Source organism: Opisthorchis viverrini, assembly GCF_000715545.1.
Source record: "Opisthorchis viverrini unplaced genomic scaffold opera_v5_71, whole genome shotgun sequence".
NCBI classification, from domain to species: domain Eukaryota; kingdom Metazoa; phylum Platyhelminthes; class Trematoda; order Opisthorchiida; family Opisthorchiidae; genus Opisthorchis; species Opisthorchis viverrini.
Window position 1 is genome coordinate 1,796,612 of NW_008751727.1, and position 11,201 is coordinate 1,807,812.

At 42.9% G+C, this 11,201-nt stretch overlaps 2 protein-coding genes across 2 annotated transcripts; both read left to right on the top strand.

Moving 5' to 3' along the window:
* Positions 1 to 220: 220 nt before the first annotated feature.
* Positions 221 to 3,946, top strand: T265_04377 (hypothetical protein; the record flags this gene model as incomplete). Its single annotated transcript, XM_009169098.1, has 2 exons — positions 221 to 414; positions 3,862 to 3,946. 2 exons carry the CDS (start codon positions 221 to 223, stop codon positions 3,944 to 3,946), a joined length of 279 nt encoding a protein of 92 aa, XP_009167362.1.
* Positions 3,947 to 5,902: 1,956 nt separating this feature from the next.
* T265_04378 (hypothetical protein) lies at positions 5,903 to 6,225 on the top strand (the record flags this gene model as incomplete). Its single annotated transcript, XM_009169099.1, has 2 exons — positions 5,903 to 6,043; positions 6,091 to 6,225. 2 exons carry the CDS (start codon positions 5,903 to 5,905, stop codon positions 6,223 to 6,225), a joined length of 276 nt encoding a protein of 91 aa, XP_009167363.1.
* Between the last annotated feature and the right edge of the window lie 4,976 nt (positions 6,226 to 11,201).

Consider the following 11,201-nt stretch of genomic DNA (forward strand, 5'->3'; position numbering starts at 1 on the left):
ATGTTTGGCAAATCTAACACATAAATAGATTGCCTGGAGTTTTTAACTGATGGTTTAACAAAACAGCACGAGCAGCATATTTCAGCCGGGACGCGGCCCTAGTGGGGTCTAGTTTTTTTTGAAACAACATCAGTATATTCTGTCAGTTACCACACAACAGGAAGACAGTATTGAAAGATAGCCCTCCTGGAAGCCGACTTGGAGTATTGTGTGGCAAGCCATGGTGTCTTCTGAGGGTCCTGCGCACGTTCCTCGCTTCTGGCGCTTTGCGGAATACGCAGAATCCGTAGGAAGTTGCATACAAACATGGATCGATGAACAGCAACTTGGTACCAGCAAGGAAAGGGTAGATAAACACTATACAGGGGCAGAAGAACAGAGGAAAAACAACGGGGAAAACAAACCGGTTATATGGTAAACAGGCACAAAGCGCACCACTTGTAAGCTGTCAAATTGAATAGGAAAAGAAACACTGTGGACCGAAAGGACATTGTACGGAGAAACGAAACATTCTTGTCTTCGTCTGGACAGACCATTTGTAGAGTAAACTCTTCCTGCAGCACTTTCTACAGGGGATGATACCGGACAGACCATTTGTAGAGTAAACTCTTCCTGCAGCATTTTCTACAGGGGATGATACCTGTCTTGCAAGGCTCATTTTCTGTTTGAGTGCAGTGTCACTCAAACAGATTAGTCCGGTGACTTTTCAACTGCGATAAGTTAAAAACTCCTAATTTTTTAAGGCGTCAGTTGGTTGTTAAGTCAAGCCACCCTTGCTAACATATCCCTTACTTATAACACTTACTCGGGTTTTTGAGTCTCCATATTCAAACTGCACTAAGTTAAATTAAAGCTATTGGTTTTCTGCTGATGGGAAAAATCAGGGACCTGGCTTTGAGTTTATTTTCGAAGTTCTGTTGCTCAGAGCTATTTGCATGAAATCCCCACCAAACGAAGCAAATAAGTCACAACTGTTGAAAGTCAGAACGTTTGGCGATAACTCCATAACCTAACAGAATAAATAAATGTTAAATATGGAGTAATGTTCCTGGGACTTCCCGTGGGTGGATAAGCCCCACGGGTGACCAGCTTGGGTAGGATTTGGAATTCGTTTCTTTCGGCCTCAAGACCTTATTCTCGCAATTTACGTTAATTCATTGGCTTTAAACGCTAAGTGTATCAAAGCAATCATGTCACTGGGTAATTTCTCAGCAACTCTGAGTGGGTGTATTCCTGTAAGAAAATCGCTTTGAACCATGCTGTCTAGCTCACTGCGAAATTGTGAGAATAGAAACTTTATGGGACCACTACGCATAGGTCCTGAGAGGATTTCAATGGCAGTCTTTATGGGACCACTACGCATAGGTCCTGAGAAAATTTCAGTGACAATGTCCCAGAGACTAAAGCCGAAGTGTCCAGTGAAGGAACTTCATGAAAATCTGGCCAGTTCCATAGGCCCCCTAAGAACAACCTCTCTCAATAAAGATCACACTCAAATTCATATGAGAGTTCCATTATACAGAGAAGCTAACTGACCATCCCTAAAGTGCTCAAGATTTGTTTTCTAGGGAGAAATAGGCCATCAATTCAGAGACTCGTAAGAAATGGGTGAAAAACTCACACTTTTCAATGACCTGAAGTACATGGGACGGAACAAAATTTTTAAGTCTCATCTCATGATATAGCTCATGAGCACGCTGTTTCTCCCCAACAAATAATGAACTTCACGTCACATCAACATAAAAATCGAGGTGAATTTTTCGTTCCTGAATACTACTCGACTGTCACTGATCGTCGTGGAAGTTTGATGATTGTATCCTTTGCATTTGCTAGTTACTGGTAAGAGTGAATGTTGTTTCGAATGGTGGTAGACCTAACAGATGGAGCGAGCGAACTTCAAGTCTTTCAAGCACCGGTACCCACATGAAAATACTGTTTGTGGAGGTATGGGCTACGTTTGAGTTTCAGAACACGAAACAGCAAGACGTAAATTCTTTTTCAGGGCGGTTTCTTGAACAACTTAGTGCCATCTTGTCACTACTGTACTCACTAGTAGGAAGTATTTGATTATTCTGACGGTTCTATTTGAGCAACTTGGGTCATATGGCTAATCGTGCTGTAACTTCTGAAGAACAATAGCGAAACGCAGTAAGGGTAGCAATAAACAACGCTAGAAGACCGATTCAGTCAACGGACATTAAAAGAACTTAAGCGAGATTTCAAGATTCTCGACAAACTGGTCCACTAATTTTCGCTTCTACAACACAAACAGAGAGGCGCCTGTTGAGGCAGCATCTGTCTTGTTGAAGCAGATATGTACTGAAAACTTTGATGCGTGGGATGTGTTCGTGGAGGTTGGTTTGGAAAATCGAGAAGAATTAGGTTAGAACAAATGCAGATCAGTATATTCAAATAAAAGTTATTTAGGAGAGATATGTGGTTTAAAATATGTCTTATAGAGCCGTGACAGTTCTTGTAGAGAGATGAGATGACAACACAGAAGCGAGACACAATCGACAGCTGGAGCACTGCGGACTGTGTTTGAAGGTCCGCACTCGCTTGGACGATTTGAGCAGCCCTCGAATGAGGTTCGCTATGTTGGCTGAAATGAAGACTATGACAGTGTCTAGTTGGTTACCACAATGATCGCACAGGACGGTCTGTAGGATTGATAGATTCTTCAACAAGCAACACAACGCAACGTATATGTTTAACCCAGGCACTTCAAGCCACCTCATCTCCCGGTAGGGATTGGAGGCTAAACTTGACGCCTAGAACGAGAGCTGCCTTACAGTGTGTTTCGTATAACATTCTTCTATAGGATGTGATTTTTGAGTTTTGGACGTGTGCCTAACAGCTTTGCGCATAAAGATTCAGAGGAATATTCAACCTAATAGAGCTCATCAATCGTCCAAGCATCACCAATGGTTTTGGCCATTGCCCCACTCAAATAAAGGTCACTACTTACTAAAGTGCACAGTAGCTACAATTATTTATATAAAAAAGTCACGTCTGTCATGCAGCGGTCCGCTACAATTGGGGACACATTAATCTCTCCATTGAGGAAATTAGACCCTGAGGAGGGGTTTGTATTGCTTCCAGTTTTGATGAAGATGTCTTCCTGAAATCTCATGGAGCCATTAGAAAGTATTTTAAGGGCAGTAACTCTTAATTAATCTGATTCAAGGCATTTCATTGTAATAGCAGCGGAATATTCTTTTAGAACGTTACTTGATGGATCAGTTGGTTTTGAAATCACTGTGGTGTTGCTAGTTTTCCTGGAAATGGGCATCATACAACATCATCATTGTCGGCAGCAGTACCATCAAGGAACGGCTCACACGTTGTGTAAAAATACTTCCAGTTTGTCTCGTACTGGTCCGCTTGGTAGATATTCAGCTGTTGATGCACAGGATTTCGTTTTGAACCGAGAATAACGCCGACTCATATATACCCTCTTCCAATGTTCCGTCATCGCTTTGTGAATTTTTCCTAATTTCTGAGATATTATTTTATAGATGTTGGTTAACGTGACGGTAGAAGTCTAACCGTATTTGCTCACCCTGGACATTCGTGCTGGCAATACTGGGCGCACATGTAATGTTTCGAGCTGAGTAAAAAACATGAACTCCCGGTTGTGATACGAATAATTTGGTAACACTAAAAAATAAGGGCGCAGCTGCCAGCCAGCTGCTTGTTTATTCAGTAATCTGTAAGTTCTCAAATGAAAGTATTACGAATAATTTCCAGGTTGAGCATCGTACCCGAATTCCCATAATCTTGGATTAAGAGATATCACTCAGTGAACAAATGAAGCAAAGCGCCATAATCTCTTTTATACTTTTCTGGTGATGTTGTCAGTGATGACAGTGATGATGATGGTGGTGATGGCGATGACATTGATGCTGGTGATGACGGCCATAAAAGAGCGTTCGTAGGGAAATAGCGAAGTATGGGATCTCGTAGGAAAAACACGACAGGAATTGCTGTCGTCACGCAGGTGATCGATAGGGCACCAACTCTGGCCAGCGATTGATTATCATCATCATCATCATCATCGTCATCATCATCACTGTCACCTGTAAGAACTGCGTACTTGTCGTATAGTGGTTGTAGCTACCACAGTTTGGTTCACCAACGATTTGGGGAGATGGTGCATTCGAGGCGAGAGCTGATAATTTGGTGCGTAAACACAGCAGTCAGTGGACTGTTAAGTGGGGGAATTACGAAGAAGCTAAGAGCTGAAGGCAAGAGCTTGGATGCATGAGTGCCACTTAGGGCACGACTGGGCCATGTCTGACAATGTCTCTAGCCATTGATGTTTCCCGTCTCGGGGACCCATTCAGGAAGATGGCAAAGACCAACTCAGCTGAGTTTGCCAATTCGTTGTTTGACCGCCTCTGGCTGTCGTTCACACTTCACGTGGTTGTGAGAAAAGAACACTTCGTGGAATTCGGTCGAATGGCATACGGAGCACGTGGCCAAGCCAGATCAACTTATGCAGCATGCTCAAATCATCCATCCAGAGTTAGTCCTTCCAAATACCATTGCTTATCCGTGGTTCCAACTTGTTACGGGCAATGCTCCAAAGACATCGATGGTCAAATATTGAGTCTTTTGACGCCCTCAGCACGCAACGGCCAGGTTTCTGGTCTGCAGCATTGTAAACTCGACCCTTTACGGATGAGCTTATGTCACGCCTACGCCACGGTGACGCAGGTTCACAAAAGCTGCCCTGGCCTTCCCAATCCGGATAGAAACAGTATCTTTCGTGAGGCCTCTAGGTGCGAACCTAAGCTGTTTTCTTCAGTGCGTAGTTCCTCTCTCGGCCTTCCCAATGAAAACTTAACTTTCTCTGCAATTCATGCGTTACTTATGTCACTTACTGCTCCCACTGCCCAGGCAACCAACCCTCTCTTCCCAGCTTATCGACAAATGAAACTTTGACGGCTATAACCATGGGAAAACAAACATGAAGACCTCAGTTTAATAACTAACGATACATTGGAACATTTGGGCTCCTTAAGCCACTTGCATGACCTCCATTTTGACAAAAATCACGCCCGAGTATGAAGAGCTATTAGTTAATTCTTTTAGTCTTCCGTTCATTTATTTGTTTTGTAATGGAGAAAAGCAAATATTCCTGTATTTCTTGAGATAAGCTTTTCATATCATTTTGAGCCAAAACTGCAGTCAACTTCTTTCCTTATAAATACTCCCATTCTGAGCTCGAGTATCGATTTTGAAGTTCAGCGTTTAGAATTCATCGGTACTAAGTAATGGACAAATAGTCTTTTGCCCCCTATTCACATGTTCTTTTGGTGTCTCATTCAAAGATTGTAGATCGTAGCACTCCACTGTTTCCATGTAGTTCAGATAGAGCATTCCATCCCTTCGTGCAACAATATTAAGGCAGAGGACTTCACTTTTCTAGATTGAAATAATGTAGAACCCCAGGGGCAATCATAAGGTGCAAGTCGACCTCAGCCTTGCCCTAGGTATAAAATCCGTGATAATGGTGACTTCGTTGATTGGATAAGGTGAGCTGAATCGAAATGATGCTTTTACTGGAGAAAATTATGATTTTTCAGCCACCTTATATGCGTGAAGATGGAATTGCCGTGAGAACGATTTTCACACACCATAACGCTCACCATCAGCTCCAGTCCTGATTCCCGTGCGACTGTGGCCTGCACTCTACGAACTTTCCCACGCTTGTAGGTTTCCAATCTGAATGGGCTAGAAGTGACACGTGACAATGTTGTACGGTGAAGCCAAGCTACTAAATCCGGCCAATGAGAATGACACAGTCACCATCTTAGCTCGATAACTGCCAGCCGGCTTTACGATTTAAATTTTCCGCAATCGACCTGCGCGCTAGTCAGAAAGATTTCGTGCTATCATGGGTGACGGAAGCCGCAAGGCTGTGGTGAAAAATGCTGACATGTCGGAGGAGATGCAGCAAGACGCCATAGAGGTAGCAACGCACGCCTTTGAAAAATTCAACATCGAAAAAGATATCGCGGCACACATCAAGAAGGAGGTTTGTCCTTTTTAATTAACCGCATTCTTCTTCTAACCTTGCCTCAGTTTGATAAGAAGCACTCGCCCACATGGCATTGTGTTGTCGGCCGAAACTATGGAAGCTACGTTACGCATGAGACGAAACATTTTATCTACTTTTACGCTGGTCAGGTGGCCATTCTGCTTTTTAAATCCGGTTGATTTATTCGGACTTACCATCCCCGTAGTTATCACCCGATTGGAAACTTGCGTATACGACTGGATCTATTATTGTTAACCTGTACAATTCACATGTTTCAGGATCCCCAATATGAGAAGGATTTAATTTGATGTTTCCTGATTTCTGTTTTAAATGTTCATCCCTTTGAGTTGGGCTGCAAATGTGAGTACGGAAGCAAGTTTAACCAATCCACAGTTGCTAGTACGTCGTCCGTCCAATTACCCATTTTCGTATTCTTGGGGCGTGAAAGCAATCAAACCGCAGTTATGCGCAGGTGAGCTGGTAGTCTGGCAGATTTAGAAAAATCGTTGTGGAATATAAGCTACAGTATCCAGCTCCGTCTCATCTGGGACATCAAACTATTGAGACCAAATGGTCAGATTGTCAGAACATATTGTTCACTCTTTGGGGAAAATCTCACAAAAATGGGTCGACTGAAAGTAATCAGGATGATCGAGTATTTTTAGACTTCTCAAAAGCTGGGAACTTTTAGTAATGTAAGTGAACAGTGGGCTTTTTTCAAAATGTGCTCATCATCAGTCCGTCGAAGCTCCACGCAGGCATACGAATTAACGATAACGGCATATAGATGTCCCCAAGTGAGTTGACTAATCCGCCTAGCGTACACAGTTCAAAGACAAGTCTGTCACTAATGGGTTTAGACAGAGTGGTTCTGCAATGAAGCAGCTTGAAAAAAAACAGGCTAAGTTACTAAATAGCGTAGGAGTCAAAGTAAATAATTAGGGCATAGCGGATGCCGCAACCTCTCTAGAGGAAGTGATGACACTGTCGCGGAAAGAAAGCAGGGCGACTAATCTCGAGAATACAATCGATCGTTTTCACGAGGCTATAAGTCTGTTCAAGAAAATTGAATTGTACAATTAGGAGGCGAGTACGTTCCGCTGTATGCAGTAAACTTTGCCACATGGATGAAAATCCACTTGATGGAGTTGTAATGATTTCAAAGGACTTGTATTGGGCTCGTTAAAAAAGCATTCATCTACACATGAAGGCATACTTGACTGCCACGGTCTGGTAAAGCCCGTGAACTTTGTCAGTGTGTGGATAGTTCTACAGCATCAATTTGAAGGTTCAAATAATCCTGATCTCTCCTTTACAAAGTCCGGTCAACCCAAATAACCCGTCAGCAGGCGTCCCACACAAATTTGCCCGTCAGCGATAACTAGACAACTGGGTGCCTGCGCTTGCCGGTGATGAAATGTCGTTTTTGGCGAAGCCAGATGCGCTGAAGCTTGTGAACATGCGAATCCAGTGTAAACCACAATCATTAAGATTATCAAACAACCTCACAGAGAACGTTAAGAAGCACCATCCTGCGTAGGCATGCCAGTTTCAGGAATAAATTAAGTTTACAACAGAGAGTGAGGCACTGGAGTCATCCGTAAATAACCGTATTTCGATATAATGCTTCATTGTTTCCGCCTACAACTGTACAGTCAAACACCCAGGAGCTTCCAAACAGAGGTATTTATGTTTCCAGTATGTGAACAATGGTGCATTATGGGCATACGTTTTGTTAGATATTAGTGTCAGAGAAATTATAGCCTTGAAATGCACCATGCCTTGAAATGTTCCTCTCTCCTGTCCAGAAGATGACATGAGGTCAAAATCTCTTCACCATACCCGTTCCGTGCTCGCATTCGTAATGGAGTTTTGATCAATCTGGGCGTGGAAGACCCGCCTTATCTTGTTCAGGAGTACACTCCAACATTTCGTTATTAACATGGTCGCGCCAGTTGGCTATAGGCGATTGCTTACAATTTCATTCTTACCCACTACGTGGTGCTCGCGTTTGAAATCCATCCCCACCAAGGAATGCGAATGATCTAGCGAAGGCATACGTGAAACGGTCAAATATTTTTACACAACGATTCAACACCTTTCATGCTTTGCTCTCATAAAAGTATAGAAAACACAATAACATGTGATGTTGTGGATTTCGTGTTCTCCTGCACACAGGTTATTTCAGACACATTTTTAGTCTCAAACGTGATGTTGGCCTTCCGTAACTACGCTCCGCTTCTCGTCGATTATTTAGTCGGTGCTGAGATAGTAAAGTTTGAACAGCACACTATTATACTACTATTAAACTCTTCGGTACATCGTAGTTCCTTGAAGGATTTGATTGATCAAAGATAAGTGATTTTTGATCTCCATATAGTGGTCGCTCCTGGTGAATGGCCCAGCTAATCGCATTTGAGGGGTGGAGGGGGTCTGCACTAGCTTCTACAAGTAAGTAATATCTTGATTTTTCAAATTTCGTTACTGACACAATGAAACACTGAATCCAGTCCGTTAACACCGTGAATACAGTGTATAAAATTTTCACTACAAAAGTCACGTTTTTATACCTGTTAACTTTATTGTCCATTAGAACCGTCAAAATTGCCACACTTAACATTTTTTAAGCCCCAGTTGACTGGCCGTTGGATCTGAACTTGTGTGCTACATTGTTACAAATGTTCCCACCCTGCTATTGGGCATTTTTTCCAGTGAAGGAAAAGCTGTCCAAGGTTTTATCAAGCTTGTATGATAATAGTAATTGATTGATGAGTAATAACGAGAAATGTTCACCGGGCGATATTTTAGTATGACGTCTTACGTTATAGTGGCCAAACTTGCTTCACCTCTAATGACCGAGTTCTCAGGTTTTCATTATAGTTTATCTCCTCTGATAGTTTGTCTCTCTTGTGAGGATCTTAACACTTATAAAAGCCCAGATGGGATCGGTTACAAGTGAAATTTCCTAGAAAGTGGTGTATATACAAGGGAAACTACAATGGTCTTGTACCGTAGCGACAAAAACATGAAACTCTCCATCGATTAGAAGGAACAGTGTTACCTCCCGGATACTGTTCAGAGACCCGACTGGTGTAAAAACTGCTTGAATGTTCTATGATGGGCTCCTTTTGAATGGTGTTTTGTAACACGATAAAGTTGGCGGGGAGAGGCCACGCAAAAGATATAAACTTTGGAGCTGAACTCACGGAACCTTGGTAAGGCGGAGAGCTCCCATGGGGGCAATATATGCGTGTTATGATGGACTGTTGTAACAAAATGACGGCCACGGTTATTGTTAACGGAGGACTCAACTGATTCCCGGTTGATGCTCTTCGGCTAAATGGTCAGCATTGTCATTGACAGCGTGACATCAGTGTTGAACAACGATACTTCACTGCCGTACAACCAGGATTTGTTTTAAAGTCTTATTGTAAAGAAAAGAATAAAGGTGGACGGGAAAGGGACCTAGTGCTAGCTTAACACAATCATTCCGAGGTGCTTACACCTCCAGACATTCAGTCAGGCAATGAAGCTGACAACAAGAAAGTCACTGACATTGGTTGGCAGCCATATCTTGTAGTGTCTCCAAACAGGCACAGTGAGGATCATGCGGTCCCCATCCTGGGAGGCGAGTAGCACCGACAGCACCCAAGCGTTTCGTAATGTTTTTTATAACTCTTTGTCAGGTCAAAGGTGTCTCAAGCTAGCAAACACAAGGCGAACCTTGCAGATTCGTGCACTGACCTCAAATGCCACACTACAATAGGCTAAATGTGCCACCTAAAGGCTGTCCCTTGTATCACTTCCTTCGATATTCGGGATATCGAAGTTGTTTTTCTTGCGATATTTATACACTGCTACGCATAGGTTTGCCGAGTACCTAGCTCCGTCAGGAAAATATGCTGCGATATCTCAAATACTGCGCCAACTGAATCATCATGCGTCCATTTTTCAGCACATTCCGCTAGGGACTATCATGTGCAAGTGACAGCCAGGATTCATTTGTGTTTCTAACTGAATTTTGCCCGTTACCTGCAAATCGGTGTTCAAAGGACACCGAAGGCTGACAAAGATTGGGGACCTCGACCCAAAAAGAGTAAAACTGGTCCAGTGCTACCGAAGGGTTTTCAGAAAACTTATAAATAGTGTTCTTTGTCAAGAAAAGTGACCGCTCCATTTGTTTGTCGCACTGAGGATTGAAGTTGTCATGCTGTCATGATTGTCTTTGCTACACCGTCATGGAATACGCTGGTCCAATTGTGTTTCTAAGTGAATTTCGCCCGTTACCTGCAAATCGGTGTTCAAAGGACACAGAAGCCTGACAGAGATTGGGGACCGCGACCCAAAAAGGGTAAAACTGGTCCAGTGCTGCTGAAGAGTTTTCAGAAAACTTATAAATAGTGTTCCCTGTCAAGAAAAGTGATCGCTCCTTTTGTTTGTCGCATTGAGGATTGAAGTTGTCATGCTGTCAAGATTGTCTCTGCTACACCGTCATGGAATACGCTGGTCACATACAACCTCGTTTACTGCAGTTGGTCTACGGGTCATTGCTTTCGGCTGCATAATGTTTGTTGCTGGTGGAGTTATGCTTTACGATGATATATTTACTTGTGAGAGTTTTTAGCCCACACGGTCATGTTTCCCGTAGTAGGCGCCAGTGGTTTTGCTCTGAATAGACTTTGGTAGCATCTTTGTGAATAGGCACTGCTACAGTGTACTTGAAACCAGATTACAATAGGTGATCGAAGCTGTAGAACTGCTGTAGCCTGTCACTCTGATAAAGAATAATGCCCAGATTCCTCTTGCATTAACCTATTGGTGTATCAAACAGTTCTGGTGACGTGCGGCCAAACTCACGCTTCGCAGGATGCCATGCTGTTGAAAAACAGCCTACTGATATCGTATGCTGATAGGTTCTATGAGCAGCGAAATCCTATCATGCTTATTTCTGGTGTGTGCTGTGGATTCGTCTCAAATTCCAGAGCCCTATCTCAGTTTCAATAAAATCCAGTCTAATCTTGTTGAAGAATGTCAGCGGCTAGTCAAGTGAGCACCGTAGAAGCCATATGCTTACACATCTGTGCGTATAAGACCAACCTCGCCGTAGTTCTCTTCATGTATATATATATATATATATATATATATATATATATAT